This window comes from Balaenoptera borealis, assembly GCF_965194805.1.
Source record: "Balaenoptera borealis genome assembly, chromosome: 2".
Classification (NCBI taxonomy): domain Eukaryota; kingdom Metazoa; phylum Chordata; class Mammalia; order Artiodactyla; family Balaenopteridae; genus Balaenoptera; species Balaenoptera borealis.
Genome location: NC_138867.1, coordinates 181,018,972 through 181,043,093, shown reverse-complemented (window position 1 = coordinate 181,043,093; position 24,122 = coordinate 181,018,972). Strand labels below are relative to the sequence as shown.

Genomic DNA, 24,122 nt, shown 5'->3' with positions numbered 1-24,122 from the left:
TATCCCTGCACCTAAAATTACATCAAGTTATATCAAATGCCACCAGGGGGCACTATATCACAACGCTTTCCTTAGCTCTAGCCCAGAGCTTGGCTTCATATATAGTAAAACCAATTTCTCCGTTTGTGGAAATTTTATTTTGTGCCAGGTATCACATCTTGCTCAGTTTGGAATAGGTACTATTGTTGTCATCATTCTATAAATGGAGCTATTCGAGTAGTGGGAGCTGAAGTCTCTGGCGCTGGGACAGCCAGCTGGCGGCAGAGGTAGGATTCCACCTCTCAACCCACCCTGCAGAGGGAGACACCGCAGCCACAGCCACGCCCACCCGGTCCGACTACTGGTTTGGGCCCGCGAGGGTAAGCGCGCATGCTCAGGGGGCCCACAGGGACTCCTCCAGCCGCCAGGGGGAGCCCGCGACATTCCTGCCTCTCTGGCCCGCGCCGCCCGCGGGTTGGTAGAAATCCCAGAGTTCGGCGCGTTTGAGGTCCTTCCGCCGCGGCAGCCATTGAGGAGCAGCAGGTTAGTGAAGGCCAGCGCGAGTACCATCAGCTGCCATCCGGACCCTTGGGAGCCCCAGTGCAGCTCGGGGGTATGGTTGGGTGCAGCGAGCAAGCCCGGGGGAGCCGAGGCGCGGGGTTCCGGGCGGCGGGGACCGAGCCGGGACTCACCTCCACCCCCCTCTCCCCACCCATGTCCGCAGCCATGGCTCTGCGCTACCCCATGGCCGTGGGCCTCAACAAGGGCCACAAGGTGACCAAGAACGTGAGCAAGCCGAGGCACAGCCGCCGCCGCGGGGTGAGTGCCGGGAGCGCAGTCGGGGTGTCGAGTCCCGAGGGCAGTGGGGAGCCCTGGTGTCTTAAACGGAAGAAAGGGGGTGTCGGGCTTTCTCAGAGCAGAGAGTGAAGATGCCGGTTACGCGCCTGCGCGGCGAGCGCCCGCCGGGGCTAAGTAACGGGACCCTCCCGGCCCGTGGATTCGGAAGCTGGGGCAGGAGCGAATTGGGAGCGGGTTTAGACGCATGAGCAGGAGTTTGCCGAGTAGAAGGGTTTCTGGATCGGAGTTGGAATGTGGAGGGAAAGCGGATTCCTTGTGTGTCAGGTTGAGGAATCGTAGGCTCATGGGGGTTTATATATTTCTTCATTAAGCGGCCCCGATTCCATGGTGCCCAGCTTGTGTCCAGGGCGAGAGGGTTCTGGGCCCGGGGAACAGCCCGTGCAAAGAGCCGGGTGTGACGTGCCACTTTGATGTTGATAAGATTGGGGACTGGGGAGGATTTGGGCTTCCCTTGTTAGCAGACACACAACACTCCACCCGGAGACCCTGAGCGGTCGGGCGCCCCCTCGGAGCCCCACCCTGACGCCTCCCTTCTCCCGCAGCGCCTCACCAAGCACACCAAGTTCGTGCGGGACATGATCCGGGAGGTGTGCGGCTTTGCCCCTTATGAGCGGCGGGCCATGGAGCTGCTCAAGGTCTCCAAGGACAAGCGGGCCCTCAAGTTCATCAAGAAAAGGGTAGGTAGGATCCCTGTGTTAGGGCCAGGGTGGGACTTGGGGCTCAGGCTCACGGCCCTCCTTGCCCGGCAGGTGGGGACACACATCCGTGCCAAGAGAAAGAGAGAGGAGCTGAGCAATGTCCTGGCCGCCATGAGGAAGGCGGCAGCCAAGAAGGACTGAGCCCTTCCCCTCTGTGCACAATAAAACTTTTCCAGAAACTTGGGGTTTCTGTGCTGCCAGTGGGAAGCGGGGGGGCCATCTGCTGGGGCACACGTGTCCCTGGGCACCTTGGTGACTGACAGGCAGGGTGGTGGGCACAGAAAGAAGCCACAGCCAACCAAGCAGTACTGGAAACAGCTTTTAATCATAATTAAATAGTCAACGATTAAGCCATGATTGAGGTCGGGCTCCAGGCCTCTCCCGAGCTTCCTGTGGCTCAGCCGCCTGGAGCCTCTCCCCTGAGCGCAGTTCCAGCCCCGGCGGGCCCAGCGGTGCCGGCAGTGCCCGGAGCCGGCGTCACCGCTCCACAGCCAGGGCCTTGGCCTGCTCCTCGGGGAAGGCGATGTTGAAGATCTCACGGTAGTGCTCCACGAAGTGCACCTCCAGGCCCCCCGTGATGAAGGCCGCCAGGTCGTAGAAGTCCTTCTTGTTCTCGGTTGGCAGGACGATGCATGTCACTCCGGCACGCTTGGCCTGGGATGGGGGGCGGTCAGCAGGTCAGTGTGGGAGGGAGGAGAGGGCTGGGCGTGGAGCCAGGTTCCCAGCGCCCACCCTGCCTCGCCCAGATGAGGAAACTGAGGCCCAAGGTAACATCACCAGCCTCTGCTCCAGTAGCTTGGCAGCAGGAACCCAGGCCTCTTCTGGTGTGCTGTCACCCCAGTGGCTCTCCCCACCCCCAAAGGTGTCTGGAAATACAGGAATTATGAGGTCCATGGTTTCTGGGATTAATCACAGCACCCACTGCTTTACATTTAGAGATCTGGCACCTAAAAATGCACAGGAGCTGAAGACTGCCACGTGCCCTGTCCCACCCGGGGCCTCTGAGCTGCTGTCCCTCAGCCTGACTCTGCCCCTTGGTGGACAAGGGTCCCCATGTGTCGCCATGTGTTGCTCTAGGGACAGCACGCAGTGACTCACTGAACCTCCCACTTTGCAAGAGGAAAGCAAGGTGCAGAGCCTCCCACACACCTTGCCTGGGTGTCCCTATCACAGGAGCCCCTCCCTGAGTGCTCTGTAGGCACCTGGGACTGCGGTCCCTTTGAGGTAGACAGGGAGAGAGGCCTGGGGGCTCAGGTGAGAGACACTGGGGCGCTGCCAGGAGCTCGGGGGGCCCCCAACACTGAGGGGAAGCACAGGCCCCCTCCCCCATCCACCACAGTCAAACCTACAGCACACCCAGTGAGACGCTGGGCTCTGGGCCCCCTGTCCACCTGCAGTGCCCAAGCCTTGCTCCTCCAGCCTCTCCTGCACCCACAGTGGTGAGGAAGCAGGAGACCCTACTCATCGCTGAGGGGCTGAGATGAGGCTGAAGAGGCGGAAGACCACTGTGGAGGCAGGGGCGGCTAGGCAGTCAGCTCGACAGGGGTGCCAGGCCAGGCAGATCCAGATCCCATGCCCACTGGGCCTCACTTTCCCCTTCTGTAAAATGGGCCTGTCACTCTTCTCGCCTGGGGGGATTAGCCCTGACACGTGAATGATGGCTGTGCGCTATCCCGCGCCCGTGTTGCTGGGCGGGACACTCACCGCAATGGTCTTCTCCTTGATGCCTCCTACAGGCAGGACCTTGCCTGTGAGGGAGACCTCGCCCGTCATGGCCAGGTTCTGCCGTACCGGCCGGCCCAGAGCCAGGGAGAGCAGGGCCGTGACAATGGTGCAGCCAGCGCTCGGGCCGTCCTTGGGGGTGGCGCCCTGGGGGGAGACAGGCTGGTGGGCAGGCGGCTGCCAGGTGGGGGCATGGGGCGTGGGCGCGGGTCCAGCCTCACCTCAGGCACGTGCAGGTGGATGTGCGAGGTCACCAGGTACTCGTTGGTGGGGTCGTACTGCATCAGGAAGGCCCTGGCGAAGGTGTAGGCGATGCGGGCGCTCTCCTTCATCACCTCCCCCAGCTGGCCTGTAACCTCCAGGCTCCCGTCCTTGTCCCCCTTGCTGTCACGCGGCCGCCTCAGGGATGTCTCAACAAATAGCGTGGAGCCTCCTGGGGAACCGAGGGTAGAGCCCATGAGCCCAGGATGCCTCAGACTCCTGGACGGCCGCTCCTGCCACGCCCTCACCCTCGTCCCCAGTGAGGGGACGCCCCTCACCGTCCCTTCCCCGGCTCATCCCAGCCTAGAGCCTTCTCATCCCTCACACCTCAGTGCCCGCACTGTCCCCCCGCAGCCACCTCCTCGGGGCAGCAGATCCATCTGCGGGGACCGGGTTACATGAAAACCTGAAGACGATCTCTGTGCTGGGCCTCCACGTTGTACCTGCCCGCGGCGCAGAGCCTGCTGGTGCCAAGCTCGCATCCTCCCGTGCAGTCCCTCTCAGTGCAGCCCAAACCAGCAGATGCCCAGCCGCTCAGAGCCTGCCTCCTCTGTGCCCCGCCCCCAGGGCCGCACCCAACCCTGCCTGCTACACAGACCCCGAGCCGCTCCCCCTCCGCCCTTGTAGCTCCCAGACACAGCCTCCCCAGTGCAGGTGGGCTGAGCCAGGTCGTCTGGACAAGAAGCCCCTCAGATCCTTCTCCCCAGAGCTGCCTGGGCCTCCTCCCCCACTGGGTGGTGGCCCCCCAGGCGACAGGGTCTCGTGCTGTGAAGGGCTGTCCTTCAGGCAAACCTGAAAACCAGGAGCCCAAAGAAAGCTCCCGGGGCACTGCTGCTGCCTCGCGGTCCCATCGTCCCTGATCGGCCCTGGTCCCCTGGCCTCACTGCACCCCGCCAACCAGCGGAGAGGGCGTTCAGAGCAGCCCGCGGTGAGCGCGCCCACCTCTACCGGGGGACAGACGACTAAAGGGACGCGCAGAGCCCCCGGCGCTGCCTGCTCCAGCGCAGGCCACTCACCCATGGCGGTCCAGGCCAGGCCCATGGCCACGCCGGGAGGCGTCACGTCGTACATGCGCTCCACCGTGAACACCGGCTTCCCCACGAAGTCCTGCAGGTTCTCCGGCGTCACCTCCACGAACTCAGCCTCGCCGCTGACGATCTTGTAGGCGGACTTTCGTAACACCTGTGTGGACGCAGCGGGCTGGGGGGCGGCCGGGCCACAGAACCAGCCCCCCACCCCCTGCCCCCAACTCTCCTCCACCTGCCTTTAATTCTTTACAGTTGTGATAAAGTACACGTGACCTAAAACCATCTTAACCATTTTTAAGTGTACAGCTCAGTGGCAGGAAATGCCTTTGCGCTGGTGTCCAACCATCCCCTCTGGAACTTTCTCATCTTCCCAAAATGAAACTGTCCTGATTAACCACTGCCTCCCCAGCCCCTCCCCCAGCCCCACCATCTACTTCCTGCCTGTGGCTGTGACTCCTCTAGGGACCTGCTGTGAGTGCCTCAGACAGCATGCGTCCCTCCGCCTCCGGGCAGGCCGGCTCACCTTCTCCACCTGCTTCTGCAGGTTGCGGACGCCGCTCTCCCGGCAGTACTGCTTGATGAGGAGGGTCAGCACGTCCGATGACAGTGTGGCCTTGCTCTCGTCCAGGCCACACTGGGCGCGGGCCTGAGGCACCAGGTACTGCTGCCAGGGAGGAGGAGAGCCGCCATCAGGACCCCCAGGGCCTCTCCCGTGGGCCCTGCCCACCCTTCCAAAGACCCCTGGCCGGGTAAACGAGGTCACCGAGGTAGACCCTGGACCTGCCCCGTGGAGGCCCTGTCCCCGGGGGTAGCTGGGGGCCATTCAGCAGAGGGTGTGAGGGGAGGCTGCTCCCGGAGACCACACCTAAGCCGAGACCTGAAGGGAGGAGAGCCAGCAAGGCCAGGAGAGGGTGGCAGAGTGTCCAGGGAGAGAGCCCGGCAGGCGCCAGGATCCTGAACGGTGGGCCTAGGACCTGCAGACGCCTGGCCTGCCACCTCCACATGCTCCCAAGGCTCATCTTAGATGCCTCTTCCTCCAGGAAGGCCTCCTTGAACCCCTAGACTTCCTCCTCATACAGAGACCGGTTATGTGACCGCTGCACAGAGCAGGTGGGGATGGGGAGCAGGTCAGAGGCTCCAGGGTCACTCAGGGCCCAGCACCACTGCTGCCACACAGCAGTCGGCGGAGTCTGAGCAGTCCTGAGCACTGACTGCGGGGCAGAAGCGTCCCACAGTCCTATGTTCCTCCTGCTGTCCCTTCAGGGCTTTGAAGGAACCCCTCCACCCACACCCCCAAGCCTGCCCCTCCTCTGCCTGGTCGAGTGTCCAGGCTGGTGGGGGACGGGGGAAGTGACGGGGAGTCCCAGTACCCCTGCGACCGCCTCAGCCAAGAGCTCCTCTTCCTCGCCTCCCACCCCCCAGGGGATGCAAAGACTGCAAGCCTGCACCTGTCACAGGGCTGCGAAGGGCTCAAGGGGACAAGATGTACTAAAGCCCCCTCTGGAAAGAAAACACTGTATCAGGAATTCGAGCCCTCTGGAAAGGAAATCCGGCTCTCCTCTGACTGACTGCAGGCTAGTAAAGCACCGCACACACCCGGGCACCAGGAAAAGGGAAGGATCCCACCAGCCCAGGAAGAGCTTTCCTACAAATAGAAGTGCAGACAGAGGCCCGCATCCCGGGAGGGCCTGGGCCCAGGAAAGCCCAGGCAGGCAGTCCCATAAACCGGGGAAGCACGGCTGGTGGGCAGACAGACAGCAGCCTCACTCTCGCGCCCACAGCCGTTACTGACCCGGCACGACACCGGCCATGGTGCGTGACCACGAGGCAGCGGGGCACTCAAGGGGTAACTTACTGTCAGAGCCGAACTCACAACCCCAAGACAGTGCTGGGCCCTGAAGGCCAAGGTGGGGTTGTGTTACCTTCAGCACTGTGCTCATGGAGTGTCTTTCCTTGCTCTTGTTCTACAGCCTGTGATTATAACAAGAAATACATATTGGGTCTTTGGCCCCAATTCCCTGCGCAAGCGATTCTAAGACGCTTGGAATTTCCTGAGTGACAGGGACGAGAAGAGCATCCTTTCTTATTCACAAGAAGCCCCTTTCAAGAAGTGATCATTAGCACAGCTGGATGGGGGCTGGTGGCCAGAGGAACCAACCAAGGGACTGGAGGGACAGAACTTTCAGCCCCATCCTCAGCCCCCAGGGAGGGGCGCTAATCACCAGTGACCAATGATGCAATCAGTCATCCGGTCAACCATGCCCAGTAATGGGCCCTTCCCCACACCTTGCCCCAGGAGTCTCTGTTTTGGCTGTTCCCTAGTTGTATCCTTTATAATAAACTGGTAACAGTAAGTTAAAAACTCTTGTCTTCCTGAGTTCTGTAGGCTGTTCCAGCAAATTATCAAACCGAGGAGGGGGCTGTGGGAACCCCCGATTTATACCCAGTCAGTCTAAAGTAAGAGCGGCCAGGGACTTGGGGTCTGGCATCCAAAGTGGGGGCAGTGCTCTGGTCTGAGCCCTGAACCTGGGGTCTGATGCCGTTTCCGGGTGGGTAGTGTCAGAATTGCACTGAATCATAAGACCCTCGGCTGACAACTGGTTGGGGTGGGGAGCCCCCCGAACCCCCGCCTTGGTGTCATCCGTGTCTTGTAATCACACCACACGGGCAGATCCCGTCCACATCCGTCTGTCTCCTCCTGGCTCGGGAGCCCCAGAGCAGGATCTGCGGCTTGCACCCGTAGCTCCGGTTAAAGGCCTGGCACCTAGTGGGCACTCGGATATTTCCTGAGCCCAAGTGGCCGCGGGGCGCCCCTCCCCAGGGCCGGGCCAGCGGGGCTGCCTTACCTCTGCGATGGCGAGCTTCTCCTGGGCCACGTAGCCCGACACGTTGATCATCTCCATCCGGTCCCGCAGCGGCTCTGGGATGGTCTCGGTGATGTTGGCCGTGCAGATGAACAGCACCTGGGGGAGGCGGCAGTGAGGTGCCGTAGGACAGGGCGTCCAGACTCTCCCCACTGGCCCAGCCCCCAGGTGGGACACGCACCTTGGACAAGTCCACAGGCACGTCCAGGTAGTGGTCCAGGAAGTTTGCATTCTGCTCAGGGTCCAGCAGCTCGAGCAGCGCTGATGAGGGGTCCCCCTGGTAGCCCCGGCCAATCTTGTCCACCTGAAGGGGCAGCAGGGGGCGGCGGGTGTTAGCCCCTTGTCCTCCCCCCAGTGCCAGACACCCCAGCGGGAGACCAGACCACTGGGGGTTGGGGCTAGGGAAGCCCGGAGCAGGAGGGCTGGCCTGACCGTGTGGCCATGGGCAGGGACCGGGTCCTCCAGGGCGGGAGGGGGCCGGTGTCATGAGACAGCCAGCTGCAACAAGGCCACCCACAGTGACTCAGGCACCATGGAAACCGCAGTGGGCCACAGTTTCACCTTGAAAACAGACCCCGTCTGGTCAGGGCCACCTGCAGCTGTGGGCCAGGAGGACCCAGGGGCCACGTCCAACCTCAGGGAAGGGTATGAGCCCAGCCAGGGCCCAGCCCTCAGGCCCCACCCACCTCGTCTATCAGAACCAGGGGGTTCTCCGTCTTGGTCTTCTTCAGGCACTGGATGATCTTGCCTGGCATGGCGCCCACGTACGTCCGCCTGCGGAAGAGGGCACAGCGGGGCGGTCGGTGCCCCAGCGCCTGGGCTAGCCACACTGGCGCCCAAGGCCCAGCTCCCCTGGAGCTGAGGGATCACCACATGCCTTCCAAGGCCGCCCAGAGGAGACACAGGGAGACACACACAGCGTGGCCCTGGCGGAGGATAAATGTTTCCGCACTGTGCAGGTGGGCAGAGCACTGGGTCATCCTGACAGCGTAATGGTCCCAAGTCCTGGGGCTGTCAACGTGCTCCCCCAGCTCAGGCTCAGGGCGGGGACAGATTCACAGCCAAGTATCACTCAGACTCTTCCCGCTAGCCAGCACCTCCTACCCAGATGGCAAAACCCAGCCGGCACTGCCCGATCCAACAGAAGGAGAGGGGCAGGGAGCAGCCAGGGCCTGCGGCAGGAACATCCCGCACGCCTGGGTCCTTGGGCCTCAGGGTCACCAGGCCCAGGGCCCGGCCCCAGCCGGCACGTCCTTTCAGGCGTGTTTCCTGAGAGCCTACTTGTCTGCCCAGTTCGGCTGCAGGTGCTTGCCTGGCATTCTTAGGAAACCAGACATGAGTCCAGTGCTGTGAGCTAAGGCCCAGCAGGGCAGACAGACCACAAACCAGGCAGAGGAGAAAATCACAAGGTACGAAAGACTTCGTATCTGCGACAAAGAAGAAAAGCAGGCATGGAGGATCTGGAACGCCAGTTTGAGGGTGAGGCAGTATTTTAAGGAAGAGATAAGGAACATCTTAGGGAAAGGCTACAAGCAAAGGAGGTGAGGGGGAGCCACATGGGTGTCTGGGGGAGGGGCATTCCAGGCGGAGGGCACAGCCCGTGCAAAGGCCCTGGGGCAGCACCGTGCCTGGTGTGTTGGAGGAACAGTGAGGAGGCCCATGTGTCTGGAGCAGAGTGAGCGAGGGGGAGAGAGGGAGGAGGGGAGGGCAGGGAGGGGACGGGGCAGGTCGTGCAGGGCCTTGTGGGCCACGGGGAGGACTTGGGCTTTAACCCGAGGGAGGTGGGAGCCCTGGAGGGCTGTGGGCAGAGGAGGATTTGGCTGTCACCAGTATAACAGCAGTCAATTCCCTGTCCCTAGACCAACATCAGCACAGAACGCCCACCTGCTCACACCCTGCTGGGTGCCCTTTCCCCGAAGACTCACCCCCAGCGTCACAGATCTCCTGCTTGTTTAGAAACTCGAGCACATGGTGCTTGTCTGCAGCTCCGTCCTTCCTGAACCAGGGCCCGGCTCTGCCTCTGCCTCCCTCTCAGCCCCCAACCCCTCCACCTCCATCCTGCTGCACCTCCCAGCTCAGACCGCAGCTCCCGGGCACGCCTGCACCATTCCAGCCTGCAGGCCTCCCAGTGACCCCGCCCCCAAGGCTGTGCCGGCCTCGTACCCTCCTGACCCCCACCCGGGCCCCACCATGCTCCGGCTCCCTTCTCCAAACCCCTGGAGCTCACACCGGGCTCCGGGCTGGTGAGATCTCAAGACTGGCCACCATCCAGAGGACTCGAGAGAGCCAGGAGTTGAGGGGGGCTGCAGCAGACTGGGGTGCTTGCACCCTGCCCAGCGGGCGGCCCGGCTCTGGAGCGTTGCTGCCAGGAGGGCCTGTGAACCCTGGTGCCCAGAACTGTCCACGCTTTTAGAAAAGCCAGAAAAGTAACTTTTAAACACAGATTTAAACCTTCTTTGGACACTACAGGATGGAAATGCATGGCCGACTCGGAACAGACACTCGTGTACCCACTGCACTTGTGTCTCACCAAGGCTTTTCAAAAAACCACCCTCTGCGGAGGCCAGCATGGCGGGAAGCCCCGGAACACAACACCCTTTACGTCCCACAGAAGGACACCACGCACGGGCCAGGTGGCTGTCAGAGCCTGCGCACAGGGGATGCCAGCCGGGCTCTGGGCCTGACAAGGGAGGCAAGAACCAAGACAGGTGCTGAGGCCTCACTGGGGAGACCGTCTCCCCTCCCACTCTAGTCCCCAGTCCCCGGGCCTGCGGCCAGTGTTGCTGGGGTGCGGGGTGCTGAGCTGGTGGGATGGAAGCTGGAACCAGGGGGCCGTCTGCTGACAGCCTGGCCAAGAGGCCTTTCCAGTGGTTGAGAGGCCGAGATTTTGATCCAATTTGATCCGAGGTTTTTAAGCACCTGGACTGAGCCAGGCCTGAGGTCAGATGGACACCCTGACTTTTCAGTTACCTATTCCAGCGTGAGTGGAGTTTGCTGCCCGCCACCATCACGCTACAGAGTAGGAACAGACCCAAGAGAAGGAAGGCTGATGGGAGGCGGGGTGAGCCCCGAGGGGGAGAGGCCGGACCAACCTGTGCCCCTTGATCTCGGCCACGTCCGTCATGCCCCCGACGCTGAAACGGAAGTACTCGCGGTTCAGGGCCCGGGCGATGGAGCGGGCGATGCTGGTCTTGCCCACACCTGGAGGACCGTAGAAGCAGAGGATCTTGCCCTGGGTCGAGGCCCGGAGCTGGCTGACGGCAATGAATTCCTGCGGGCAGAGGCAGGAGGACCCCGTGAGACAGCGCTGCCCTTTCCACAGGGCAAGGGCCCCCGCCGGGCCTGAGCCTCCCCACCATCCAGGCATCCGGGGCTGCGAGAAGGGACAGGGCCTGACCCAGAGGGGCCGAGCTGACGGGACTGTCATCTGACACAGGAGGGACAGCCTGTGGCACCAACAGGACGAGCAGGCAGCAAGGGGACGCGGGTGACGGGCTCTGGGTGACCCCGATGCCAGGCCCACCTGGCAGCTCCCCACCTGGATCACAGCGTCCTCTCTCCCCGCTGGCCCACCCGCTCTCAGCCAGACGCCTCTGGCCCTCGCTTCCTATCGCGAGCACAATTTTTATCCCCCTGGGGAATCCGTGAGCCCCCTGGAGCGAGCAGGCGGGCCTGGGCAGCCCCTAACACCTCCGAGCCACTCCAACCCTGGTCCCTCCAATTGGGCCCCTCCATCCCTCACCTTCCTCGGCCCCTGCTGACCCCACACCAGCCTTGGCCCAGCCAAGCCCCCACCAGACCCCCAGATTCTCCAGGGAGCGCCCCTGGGTTTTCCCCACCGCACAGGGGGAGTCCTGGCTCCCGGGCCCCAAGGCCTCCACCACCCTCACAGATCCAGACACGACAGCCGCTGCCTCTCAGAGCTCGGCCGGGCGCCCCACGCACAAGCGGGGATGCGGGCACGGCCCCGGGGAGGGCGGGCGGCCGAGCCTCACCAGGATGCGCTTCTTGACGTCCTCCATCCCATAGTGGTCCTCCTCCAGCACCGCCTGGGCCCGGGACAGGTCCAGGTTCTCGTTGCTGTACTTGCCCCACGGGATGGACGTCAGCCAGTCCAGGTAGTTGCGGGTGACGCTGCCACAGGACAGACAAGAGCCGGTGAGCGGGCCCAGTGAGCCGCCCGAAGCCCGCTCTGTACATCCACAGCGCTGGGACCCACGCGCCCGACGTGAGAACTACACCAAGTGTCAGCTGGGGCCCGAACTGCCCTGAGAAGCCGGCCCAGCCTGGCCTGCCCCGCTCCCGGCGTGGTGCAGACACGCCTCGCCTACTGCGCTGGGTGGACACCACGTGTTTTACACCTTGAAGGTTTGTGGTAACCGTGCCTTGTCAGGTGATGGTCGTTTTAGCAATAAAGTACTTTTTAATAAAGGCATATACGTTGTCTTTTTTTAGACATAACGCAACTGCACACTTAACAGACTACAGTATAGCGTAAACATAACTTTTACACGAATGGGGAAACCAAGAAAATTCACGCGACTCGCTTTTTTGCCATGAACCCAACCTGCGGTGTCCCCGAGGTCTGCCTGTATGGGTGCAGTTCCTGGCACAAGGGCTACATTTGCTTCCCAGACCAGAGACTCTGCGAGCATGGGGCCGGCTCAGGGTCCCACAGCACAGGAGGGGCCAGCGGGTAGGATGGGGGAGGGACAACCTGATGAGGGCAAGTGGGGAAACTGAGGCCTGGAGCGTGACCTCAGGCCGAGGGCTGTGCACCCAGGGACAGAGGCACCCCTCACAAAGGGCCTGATAAGGAGGAGGCAGGGAGGTCAGGGTCAAGGGAAGAGGCGAGGCGGACGACAGAAGCAGAGGCTGGAGTGACGTGCTCGGAAGACGGAGGAAGGGCCGGGAGCCATGGAACATTTCCGAGAAGCTGAAAAGGCTGGAGACAGAGTTTCCCCAGAGCCTCCAGAAGGAGCCCGTCCTGCCCACCACGCCAGACGTGAGGGCCTCTGCCTCCAGACCGTGACATGAGTCTGTGACGTTCTAAGGGACTAAGCGTGTGGTCACCCTGACATCGGTGTGGGAAGCGCACTCACTGCCCCGGTGAGAGGAGCTGGGGGCATCTCTGGCGGGGAGGCCTGCGGCGTCCAGGGGAACCAGCGTCTCCCAGGGTCCTCGTGCAAAGAGACCAGCCTTCCCCAGACACCCTGAGCCAGAGAGGGGCCCGGCCCAGCAGCCCGGGAGGGTCGGGTGCTGCAGGCCCGCTCAGATCCCCCCTCTGAGGAGCTGTCCCCCGAGCCGCGCCGGAGCAACGCCCAGGCCTGGGCTGCGGGCACAGCCAGAAGCATCCCACGGGGCCCAACCCCTAGCCAGTGTGCACAGGACAACACCTGCCGGGCAAGGCCAGGGCCCCAGGAAGACGCTTGTTTCCTGGCTGACTCTCAAAGCCGCCAGAGGGAGGCCAGGGGAGGGGGTGGCCTTGGAGCAATGGCCCTGGGGACTCCTGGTCCTGACTGGTGGCACTGGCTTAGAGCCAGATGTCCCTGGCTTCAAATCCCTGTCCCCATCTGCCAGCCCAGAGGCAGGGGCACTGACGTAACTTCTCCAAGCCTCGACTCCTTCATCTGTGAAACAGGGGCGACAGAGACACGGCCCGCACAGGGGCGATACGAGAGGATGGACACCCACCGTGACCAGAACATGCATGAGGGGCCCACCCTCCTGGCTTTCCGGGGACCCCAGCCAGATGCCCAGCTTTCCTGAGGCTGGGGAAAGAGACGGGCCCCCCGGCGCTCACTTGAACTCGGAGGAGTGGTTGTCCAGCAGGCCCAGCTTGCTCAGCTCCTCGTCCACCACGTCCATGACATGCTTGGGGACCACGAGCTCCTTCAGCCGCTCGCGGAACTTCTCTTCGATGGCGTCCTTGTCGTCCTTCTCTAGGCCCAGCTCCTTCTTGATGATCTTCAGCTGCTCCTGCAGCAGGTATTTGCGGTGCGTCTGCTTGATCTTCTCCTCCACCTGCCAGGGCCCAGAAGCCGCCGTCAGAGCAGAGGGGACGCAGCCCAGGGTGGGCCTGCTGCTTCCTCAGGACATGGGAGAGAAACCCAGGGCACCCAGCCTCCGATTTCCCCCACGTTCCACCCTAAGTCCTCCTGGTCACGGGCCTCGCGGTAAGTAACACCCGAATTCCAGGGGAGGAAGGAATCCGCCCTTCAATCCTGGTTACGACCAGGAAAAGCTGGGCCTAATGCCAGTGTGTCCCTCACGTTAATCAAAGGGGTGCCACGCTCCCTCTAACAGCCGGAACAGCAGGACGCGGGTTCAGGGCCCTAGGTCAGCATCGGCGCCCGCCCAGTGACCTGCTGTCCTGTGCCCCTGCATGTGAGAGCTGCCTAGTGGCTTTTCCAATTAAAGATATGATACAAGAGATTTCCCTGGTGGCACAGTGGTTAAAAACTCCGTGCTCCCAATGCAGGGGGCCTGGGTTTGATCCCTGGTCAGGGAACTAGATCCCACATGCATGCCGCAACTAAGAGTTCGCATGCCACAACTAAGGAGCCGGCGAGCTGAGCTGCAACTAAGGAGCCCGTCTGCCACAACTAAGGAACCCACATGCCACAACTAAGGAGCCGGTGAGCCGCAACTAAGGAGGCCAAGAGCCACAACTAAGGAGCCTGCCTGCTGCAACTAAGGCCTGGAGCAACCAAATAGATAAATAAATATTTTAAATAAATAAATAAATAAAATAAATATGATACGAATTCTTTTCCTAACACAAAAACTAAGTGAGGGGGACTTCCCTGGTGGCGCAGTGGTTAAGAATCTGCCTGCCAATGCACAGGACACAGGATTGATCCCTGGTCCGGGAAGATCCCGCATGCCACGGAGCAACTAAGCCCGTGCGCCACAACTACTGAGCCTGCGCTCTAGAGTCTGTGCACCTAGAGCCCGTGCTCTGCAACAAGAGAAGCCACCGCAATGAGAAGCCCACGCACCGCAACAAAGAGTAGCCCCGGCTCGCCGCAGCTAGACAAAGCCCATGCACAGCGATGAAGACCCAACGCAGCCAAAAATATAAATAAATAAATAAATAAATAAATAAATTTATTTACTTATTTATTAAAAAAAAAAAAAAAAAAAAAAAAACTAAGTGAGGGCTTCCCTGGTGGCGCAGTGATTAAGAATCTGCCTGCCAATGCAGGAGACACGGGTTCGAGCCCTGGTCTGGGAAGATCCCACATGCCACAGAGCAACTAAGCCCATGCGCCACAACTACTGAGCCTGCGTTCTAGAGCCCACGAGACACAAATACTGAAGCCCATGTTCTGCAACAAAAGAAGCCACCACAATGAGAAGCCCGTGCACCACCACGAAGAGTAGCCCCCGCTCGCCACAACTAGAGAAAAGCCCACATGCAACGAAGACCCAACACAGGCAAAAATAAATAATTAAAAAAAAAAAAAAAACTTAAGTGCTATAACAGCCTCTATGGGAAAAGAATCTAAAAAAGAGTGGATATATGCATACATATAACTGATTCACTTTGATGTACAGCAGAAACTAACACAACATTGTAAATCAACTACACTCCAATAAAATAAATAAATAAACAAAACAACTAAGTGGTAAAAGTGAGTTAAATCTGGAAAACGTTAAGTAACCGACAATCCAGGCACTCCATGGGTTTGCCCACTTGGGAAGGTGGGCATCCAACAGCTGAGTCTGGGGAAACAGCTTTCGACCTTTCCCAGGCTGGCTCCCAACTTCTAGCATTTCCCCCCAGGCTCCCTCAATGGTCAGGAGGGTCCCGGGACCTCTCACTCTGCACTCAGGTGCTGGCACCAGTTTGACACTTTTGCACAGGTTCCCAGCCCCGAGGGGGAGCGCGGCCTCGCAGCAGAGACTCGCCTGGGCACTGGGGCCCCGCCCCGCCGCTCACCTCCCGGCCCAGGCGCTGCTGCAGCTTGCTCAGCTCAAACTCCTTCTTGAGGAGGGACAGGGCCTTGTACAGCCGCTTGGGAATCTGCCAAGAAAGGGAAGACGTGAGAGGATGGCCATCTGTGTGGAGGGGCCGTGGGGAGGGAGCGCGAACCGGGGCAGGTGGACAGGCCATGCCTCCCCAAATCCGAGAGGGGCGCACGCTCTGCCCCAGCAAGCCCAGTGCTCTAGCCACACTCCACAGGTCTGCAGGCCGTGTGGACCAGGACACTGGCAGAGGTGCTGCTCGTAACGACGAGACTGGCGACAACCCAAACACGCCACCCACTGAATGACGGGCGCCGCCCAGTGGGACACCACGCGGCCGCTACCAAGAACGAGGGGCCGGACGTGGACAGAAGGACGTGAGCTAACGGGAACCCACCCCAACACCGGAGCCCAGGACAGCAGCCAGGCGGGGAGGCCGCACTCACGTTGGTCTCCTCCAGGACGTCCTGCAGCTCGTGGGACTCGGCCCCAGTTAGCGCGGCGCCCATGTCGCTCAGGTAGATGGGGTTGTCCACCACCCTGTGGCCAGCCTGCATCATCTGCAGCACAGACTCTCTGGAAGGGACAGCGATGCTGCCACGGGGCACCGGGACCGCCATGGTCCACACTGGGCCGTGGCCCATCCTGGAGCGGGACTAACGCCCCAACGCCCAGACATAAGCCACCCTGGCAGCCATGCAGCAGCCCTCCTGAGATGCCCTCCCCCTACCTGGCTGATGACGAGAGAGCCGGGGCCGGTAGGCTGTGCCCCCTCCAACCTCCCGCCCGCCCCGGGGCCTCCCTGCTGGGAGGGAAGCGGCTCCCCACTCAGAGGCTAGGCAGTCCCCAAGCCCAGCCAGGATCTCAATGAAGACAAGCAGCCAGACAGGCCCAGCCTGGCCTCATCAGGAGGGGACAGGAGACCAACCTGTAGAGCGGGTTCAAGGCGATGATGTCCCGGATGGTCTTCACGATCTCCGCCGTCAGGGCCTGGCAAGCAGGGAGGCCAGTGGGTCACTGGGACCAGAGGGGGCTGTGGCCCTGGAGCCCCTCCCACCCGGCCCAGCCAAGGACGGCCCCAGAGGCCCAGGAGCGGAGCCCCAGTTCACAAGTCACAGGGACTCAGGACCCAAGAGCAAAACCTAAACCAAGCCTGTCTCCGTGGACCACTCTGAACCTCGACCTTAGAACGAGCCATCTTGGGCGGGGAGAAGGGGCTCGAGGTCTGTCCCACCAGAACCTCGCCCCAGCCGGCTCTGCTACGGATGCCACGGGTACTGCTGTCCTTGCCTTCGCTGCCGCCACAGCGAGGCCAGTGACACTCCCGGCAGGATCACTGGACACAGTTTATGGCATAAATCCTGCGCCTCGTTTCCAGAGGCCACAGGTCCCGGCACCTGGCACTCTGCGCAGGGCACCGCCGGCACAAAGCAAGCAGCCACCACTGCTGGGCTTTTTCAGTGTGATCCGCCGGCCTCTGGTTAATGGCTTTGTCCCTGATCTGCCTGGGATGACCTTTGTAGAAGGAACCAGAACAGGCCAGCTGGAGGGCCTGCACGGCATGTGCGTCAAGAGGGACAGGCGCCGCGCTCCGAGCTCCCCACTCCCCTCCCCTCCCCCCAGGTGAGAGCCTTCAAGGAAACACTAAGGCTGGGCTGCCCAGGACAGCAGCCACCAGGCGCTGCTCACATTTAAGTGAGCTGAAATGAGATACAATCAGACGTTCTGTTCCTCAGTCACAGCAGCCACAGATCAAGTGCTCAACAGTCACAGGGGCCGAATGGTGCAGAGTCACAGAATGCATCCAGCACATGGAAAGTTCTCCCCGGCAGAGCTGCTCTGGAGGGCCCCATGGAGGCAACTGCCGGCCCCGGGCCCCTTCCAGCGCCCGCAGCAGCCATCACCAATGGACTGTGGCACTCCTTCCCACCGAGCTCAGAACCCACCCCAGCCTCAGACCAAAGCTGTCAGCTACGCCAAGCTGGTGTTCCCCCTGGGGAGGCCAAGGACACCAGGTGCGGGCGCACCCGAGGAGCCTTCCACCTGCCTTGCCTTTCTTCTTCACCTCTCCCCGTTGGAGGCAGGTCACTCTGCCCATAACCTACATGAGAAGGATGGTGGAAGGACATTTCCCAACACCCTCTCGACAGCTGGCTCGCCATGCTATGGAGAAGAAGGCAGGCCAGCCTAGGCTTGGGGTCAAGGTGGCCAGAAGGCTCTTTCCCGTCTTGGAAGCACAGGTCACAGAATCAGCTGCATGTGCCCTGCCCACTCCCCCACCCCTGGGCCTGGGAGGAGGAGCCAGGACCCGGTTCCTTCACAGCAGCCAAGGCTCCAGCGCACTTCCGACCTTCCCGACGCCAGCTCCTCCCAGGACTCCTGGAGGAAGAGGGTGCTCTGCCCCCCGTGTGCACTCACCTTCACCTCCTCCGTGACCTGGAAGTCCTCGTGGGCGACGTTCTCCACCTCCACCATGAGCACCTCACCAGCGGGGCTGGGGTCCGGCTCCATCACCACCTCCACCTGCCGCTTGGCGCCGCCGTCCTCCTCCGCGTCCTTCTTGCCCCGCTTCAGCTTCCTGCGCAGCTTCTGCTTGTTCTCGCCCTCGGGCTCCTCCGGCTCCACCTCCAGCTGTCTGTTGATGTGAACCCTGAAGACGGAGAAGAGGAGGTGAAGCCACCGAGGCTGGGGGGAAGGGGGGCGTCCTGCCGGCCACAACACTCTGCGGTGCTGATGACACAAGGGCTCACTGGGCCCAGGCCCCTGCAGCCACCAGGGCTAGTGGGGAGAGAGGAGCTGCTGTCTCAGAACCCAAGACCAGCAGGCCCTCTGCCCCAGACTGCAGCCAACCCATCCACTGTTTCCCACACCAACGCCCGCCGTCCTCCAGGAACGAGGACGCCAGTGGCAGCCCGCGCTCTGGGGCCCATCGGGGACTCCGCCTGCCATTCCCCCGGCCTCCAGCTCACCACACAGTGGCTCCTGCACAAGGTTCAGCTCCAGGTTCAAGGGCGTCTCCACTGAGGTCCTCCCCAACCACTCCACATGAAGTCCAGTCCCACGTGCGCACATACCCACCCCACCCCCCATCCATCGTCATTTTCACCCCAAAGCACCCGCCACCGTCAGAATTTAGCTGGTGACCTGTTTTCCCCATGCGGCGGGCGGGCTCCCCAAGTTGGGCCCCTCGCCGGCTACTCCGCTCACACCTGAGGGTCTGGCAGACACCAGGCGCCCAGCAGACACCAGGCGCCCGGTGTTCAGTGACGTGTTGGCCCTTTTCTGCCACATGGGGTAACTAACAACAGTACCGCCCTTAGAGAGCAGGCCTGAACGCTACCGGGGACGCAGACTCAGTGGCGGGCAGACACCAGCAAGATGCACACAGAAAAGGAGGTCGGGACGCAGTGAGCACCGAGGTGGCCTGGCCACAGGACTCAGCAGGACTCATTCTCCAAGGCACCCTGCAAGTTAGCGGAGCAGTGAGTAGCCGCACCGTCTTTATTAATTTTGGTTGTATCTTATTCTGTTCTTTCTGAGCCATGAATCCTCCCAGGAGACAAAGGAACAGCCTCTTCCCTAAAACAGACTCTAACGCGAGCAGGTGAAGACAGGCATGGGGGCTCGGCGCAGCGGGGATGCCACCAGGACAGTCCACGGAAGCGCTGCCGGCCCGGACCATTTCCCCCGTGTGCTCTGGGGGAGCTGCCGGCTGACACAGAAAAAGGCTCCGTGAGAGAAAAGGATGAAGGGCTCTCGAGTCAACAAACACCAACGGGCATCTTCAGTAAGAAGCTTTTCCAAACACTACGACCTTAACGGTTGGTGAGTCTGAAACGTCTCCCACATGTCTGTGATCACAGGACACCTTTGACAAGCGTCTCATCTTGGGAGACCAATGTTCCTTGGAACACGTGAAAAGAAATGAACACATTCATGAACGTGTTCATGAACACCGTACCTGCTGAACATCCTGGCCCCAGGGGCTTGGGAGGGTAGAGAGGACGGCTGGGGTTGGGGGGGGCGGTGCTTCCAGCTTCAACCCAGCTGATCATGTAGGTTTTTCTTAATTAGCCGTAACAATACAGCCGGTTAGACTGGGCTTGCAAATGCCATATGAAGCCCTTCGGCAGAGGAGGTAGAGATAGACTGGCTGAGTAAAAAACCGCAACCTGGACTTCTCTGGGGGTCCAGTGGTTAAGACTCCGTGCTTCCACTGCAGGGGGCACGGGTTCGATCCCTGGTCCGGGAACTAAGATCCCGCAAGCTGCATGGTGCAGCCAGGAAAAAAAAAAAAAAAAAAACCCCAACCTGTCAAGCTGAATGGAGACGCAGATGCAGGCACCAGGGGGAAGGTGTGCTGACACCCAGACATGAACCATGAGGCAACGTGCTATCTTCTGTTTCGTGGTGCTTTTTGGACTAACGGGCGTGAGAAATGGCTTCTCACTGACCACTCAGACTGCCGCTTAAGCAGAGCGGCTCTGAGAAGCGGGGGGGGGGGTGGGGGGGGGTCCACCTCTAGCTTTGGCCTGGTCACTGCGGTGGCCAAGAAGGGGAGGTCGGTGCTGGAACCTGGGGCGTCCCAGGCCACTCTTCCCGCCCCGCCCCATGCACTCGGGCTCCCGCACCTTCTGTGTCCCATGACGATCATGCGCAGCTTGTCCCCAAGGTCCTGCATCTCGTGGATCTGGACAAATGTCCCCGTGTGGTAGATCTCGTCCAGGCTCTCGACCACGTCAGACTCGTTGCTGAGGGAGAAGGGACACAAAGGAACATGGGCACAGGTGCTCTGGCTCTCTTGAAAAGAGAAAGAAGAGAAACACCCCTCCTGGCCTTGACCTCCTTGCTCCTACAGGTGCTCTGGGCCGCCCCTGAGGGTCACCGCATACAGGCAGGTGGGGCCAGATGGAATCTGGATTCCACTCCACACCTCCTCTTATGGAGCCTGCATAGAACACACCTTCCGACTTCGAAGAGGAACTCATTCCTACCTGGAGTCGAGGTGGATGTGCCTGGAGCCCCCGCATCTGCCCGCCTAGCTCTGCTCTGAAGCAGGCTCACCCTGGCCTAACACCAGGGGTCCCCCAAGGTTAGCTTCCCCCAACCTGGACCACGCATGAAGCCCAGGGCCTGGGGCAGAGTCTTCAGCCCAGACTGAAAAGGGATGCTCAGCTCTCGGCCTCATGCCCCGTAGGTCTGACTTGGTTTCTTTCAGGTCAGGAGTCAGAGGTCCCGGCTACTGTACGGAGCAGGCTCTTCGGTGAGCTACAATCCAGGGCGGCTTCAACAAGGAGTGAAGGAAAAATTACACTTACTTGTCATCTTTCTTTAGAAAGACGCCGGCATACGGCTGGGCGAGGCGAACTTTCCTTCTTAGCAGCTCAACCAACTTCTTATTTTTAACCTAGCATGACAATGACCCCAAAGTGAAACGCAGGGTAGGCTTTCTAGCTGACACTTTGACAGCAGCTCTGGCATTTTCTGTAATACTCTCTAGGGGTGTGCTAATCTGATCCAGGACTAACCAACACGGTCCAGGAACCTCTGAACCAAAAAAAAAAAAAAAAAAAGGTACGGGCAGTATTGAAGAGCTGCATTCCTTAGTTTTTCCCTCTTCCTAAAGAAAACTAAAAGGAGACAAACGGCCAGTACCAAGAAGTTGATTTCACATCCAATTTCAAGAGCTGTTTCTGTAGCGAAATGCCTTGGCTTGAAAATCTAAACTCTCTGCTTTTCTTTTCGGGAGGACAAAAGTAAATGTGCATAATTCAAATGTGACACACCCCACAGGCTGGTAATTTCCTCCAATTTTCATGGAAAGTATATCCCAATCACATCTATATCCTATTGATTGATCATCGAAGCCCCCCCCATCACAGCACATTCTCCTGTCATTCCACTGGCAGGTAGAGGGCTAATGATGTTTCCTAGGAAACAGCTGATAGGGAGGAGCACAGGTGTCCTTAGGGCTCAAATGATTTCCTTCAAGCCTGTGTTAATTCCTAGACCAGACTCTAATTAAACTTAATGGCCCTCAAACTTTGGCACAAGTCAGAATTCCCTGGAGGGCTTCTTAAAACAGACGGCTGGGCGCCCCCCCCCCCCGAGTTTCTGATTTGGGAGGGCTGAAGCGGGCCTGAGAGTCTGCACTTCAAGCAGGCTCCCAGGTGATGGCTGCTGGTCCAGGAACCCGGCTTTGAGAAGCAGCGTTTTAACTCACTCCATGACCACACGGTATGGGAATTCCTGACACTCTAAATGCATTCTCCCCAGAAAAAAGGTCCATGACATCCGTCAGGAGGGTTACATGACCCACCCAAAATTAAGAGCCACTGGTCTATACTCAGAGGCCACTAATAAGGAGAGACGCCACTGGGGCAAGTGAGCCGCATGCAGTGTCAACTACCAAATCAAGAGTAATCAGAGCTTGGCTAACAGGTTCAGAAACAGTTATTGGGTCCCCTGGGAGCTCCCACTTTCTCCTTGGCTAACAGCTGACCGTTGCATCTTAGCACCTGTCCCTCCCTCTGGTGGGACGCCTTTTTCATTATTCATAAAGTAACAGCAACAGGGATAGCACATGCGAGTTCCACATGCCAGTCTCACACTACCCGCAGCATCTCATGTAGCCCTCCTGCCTAGCCCTAGGTGGGCACACAGAATCTCTTGGAAGAATCCTGTCTCTACTTGGGTACTGGGGACAGGGGGCATCTGCCACTTTGAGGGGCTGAGGGGACCGTACCTGCTGAACATCCTGGCCCCAGGGGCCTGGGAGGGTAGAGAGGACGGCTGGGGTTGGGGGGGGTCAAGTATGGAGAAAAGACCCCCAGGGCTCATTTCTGAGGTGTCAAAAGTGCACCACATGGGTAACAGCAGCCGCTTCTTACGAAGGCGTACCAAGCACCAGGCACGGTTCTGAGGCCTTTAGACATGACCTCATTTACCTCCCATCACAGCTCTAAGAAATGAGGTACTATTATTACGCCCATTTCACATATGAGACAGTGGAGGCCCAGAGGAACAGCTTGCCCAAGGTTATGGAGCTAGGGGTGGAGGGGCCAGGATATGAACCCACAGGGTCCGGCCCTGAGGCCTGCCGGTACCCACTACAGAACATCAGGGAAGGCCCTTGGAAGGGCAGCTCGGACGCACACACAGTGCTGGAGAGGAGGTGGAGGGGGCTCCTTCTGCCCGCCCCCCCACACTGGCTGAATGCTGTCCCTCTGTACCGTCCTTTCCCTTTCCAAGGGATCGCTGAGATTTATTCAGCAGAGACTGCAGAGTGAGGGCAGAGGCTGGAGGGTGAATGCAGAGCTGACTCATTGTATGACCTTGCTTAGACAGTTTAAGAGATAACGCTTCTCCTCCACGGACTCGTATCCACATCATTAAAAAACTCAAGTTCCTTGCACTCCTGCTGCTTTCTCTCTATTACATCACCCTGGTCCATTTTGCACCACCCCACATCCCGTGGCTCTTAGTCTGAAAAGATCTTTACTGTCTCTTGCACCAGAATATAAGTTCCTTAGGCAGAGGGGCTGTGTCTGACTTGTTCTGCTGAATCCTCAGCCGGCTACATGGGAACAAGAACACCCTACTGAATAAATGAATGAATAAACCCCTGGGAACATCCTTGTGCCATGTTCCTCCTGAGACTCCGGACAATCCCTCGCTCTATCATCCCCTGTAGTACTTACAGCCTTCCAGCCCATAATTTACTTCCTAGCCTCGTTTATTACCTCTCGAATCCCGCTGGAACCTAAGGGCCAAAGGCAGGAAAGTGTGTCCGTTTTGTTCAGGGCTGTATCCCTAACATTTAGAACCGTACCTAGCACATGACCTCAAGAAACATTTAAGAAAGGAATGAATCCGGATCCCGAAGGGGCTCTTAACCAGAAGGCAGACCACCCTGGGGGAGACTGTCACAAAACATTTACCAAGACCAGCAGAAAAGTAACCGAGTGGCAAGACTGTTCTGATCTTTCCCGGTACCGAATTTCTATGACTAGGACTGTTAAGTGGACAATCCTAAGCTCGTTGGATTCAACTCTCCTGAAAGGATCTGAAAGGGGGCGGAAACTGGCTCAAGTTCACCGAGCTAGTAGTGAGAAAACTAGGACTCGAACTTTTTCAAGTTGTGAGGCATGAGGGTGCTGAGCGATCCCTCGGTCCAACCTGCAGCTTCCAGACGTGGGGGAAACGGAGGCCAAGGCGGGGGCTCTCATTACCTCGACAATCTTGATAAAGCGCGGGAACACTGGGTTGCGCGTAACGGCGATGAGCGGCAGGTGCGGGAATACGTCCGGGATCATCATGGGCGTCAGCGCCGTTATGACAGGGCCTTCCCCGCCGCCCACGCTGCCCCCCACGCCCGAGGCCCCGTCCTCCGCGCCGCCCTCGGAGGCATCCTCGCCGCCCGAGAATGCGCCGCCGCCGCTGCGGTTGTTAGCATCCCGAAGTCCCCGCCAGTGGCCCGCGGCGGCGGGGCCTTGGCCTCGCAGCGCCCAGGGAGGAGAGGCGTCGCAGGCCCGCCGGCCTCTGGGCAACCAAGCTCCGGCCGCAGTCGGGACCCGCCCCGCGGCGGCGGCCAGCAGCGGCCGCCGAAGCGCCCAACACCTCGCAGCTCCCCACAGCCGCACGTAGCCTGCACCCGCCGCCATAGCCCGGCCATCCTGGCGGCGCGTGGGACTTGCGTCATTTCCGCGGGCCCGGCTGGGGCGTACGTGACGGCCGGCGCG

At 60.2% G+C, this 24,122-nt stretch overlaps 2 protein-coding genes across 4 annotated transcripts; one reads left to right on the top strand and one right to left on the bottom strand.

Annotated features, from left to right (window-relative positions):
* Positions 1-365: 365 nt before the first annotated feature.
* RPL36 (ribosomal protein L36) lies at positions 366-6,908 on the top strand. Of its 3 annotated transcripts, none has more exons than XM_082380678.1 (4): positions 366-522; positions 704-798; positions 1,380-1,514; positions 6,517-6,908. In XM_082380678.1, exons 2-4 carry the CDS (start codon positions 706-708, stop codon positions 6,580-6,582), a joined length of 294 nt encoding a protein of 97 aa, XP_082236804.1. In that variant the 5' UTR covers positions 366-522; positions 704-705; the 3' UTR covers positions 6,583-6,908. The 3 variants fall into 3 exon arrangements, with proteins under 3 accessions (XP_082236804.1, XP_082236802.1, XP_082236803.1); XM_082380676.1 differs by lacking the exon at positions 6,517-6,908 and adding an exon at positions 1,587-1,714 and having other exon boundaries at positions 367-522; XM_082380677.1 differs by lacking the exon at positions 6,517-6,908 and adding an exon at positions 1,587-1,714 and having other exon boundaries at positions 481-592.
* LONP1 (lon peptidase 1, mitochondrial) lies at positions 1,842-24,072 on the bottom strand. Its single transcript, XM_082380606.1, has 18 exons — positions 23,613-24,072; positions 20,700-20,788; positions 20,013-20,132; positions 17,800-18,031; positions 16,310-16,371; positions 15,828-15,957; positions 15,356-15,439; positions 13,214-13,434; positions 11,406-11,544; positions 10,503-10,681; positions 8,097-8,184; positions 7,592-7,714; positions 7,393-7,509; positions 5,070-5,210; positions 4,535-4,700; positions 3,479-3,690; positions 3,240-3,404; positions 1,842-2,189 (listed from the first exon to the last, which is right to left on the bottom strand). Exons 1-18 carry the CDS (start codon positions 24,042-24,044, stop codon positions 2,013-2,015), a joined length of 2,877 nt encoding a protein of 958 aa, XP_082236732.1. The 5' UTR covers positions 24,045-24,072; the 3' UTR covers positions 1,842-2,012.
* Positions 24,073-24,122: the final 50 nt, after the last annotated feature.

Excerpts from the sequence above, each read along its gene's own strand:
- RPL36 (XM_082380676.1), top strand. The coding sequence starts at position 706 with ATGGCTCTGCGCTACCCCATGGCCGTGGGCCTCAACAAGGGCCACAAG. Across the intron at positions 799-1,379 it reads GGCACAGCCGCCGCCGCGGG|CGCCTCACCAAGCACACCAA; the intron begins GTGAGTGCCGGG and ends CTTCTCCCGCAG. Across the intron at positions 1,515-1,586 it reads TCAAGTTCATCAAGAAAAGG|GTGGGGACACACATCCGTGC; the intron begins GTAGGTAGGATC and ends CTTGCCCGGCAG.
- LONP1 (XM_082380606.1), bottom strand. The coding sequence starts at position 24,044 with ATGGCGGCGGGTGCAGGCTACGTGCGGCTGTGGGGAGCTGCGAGGTGT. Across the intron at positions 15,958-16,309 it reads GCCTTGAACCCGCTCTACAG|AGAGTCTGTGCTGCAGATGA; the intron begins GTTGGTCTCCTG and ends TGTCCCTTCCAG. Across the intron at positions 7,715-8,096 it reads CCCTGGTTCTGATAGACGAG|GTGGACAAGATTGGCCGGGG; the intron begins GTGGGTGGGGCC and ends CTGCCCCTTCAG.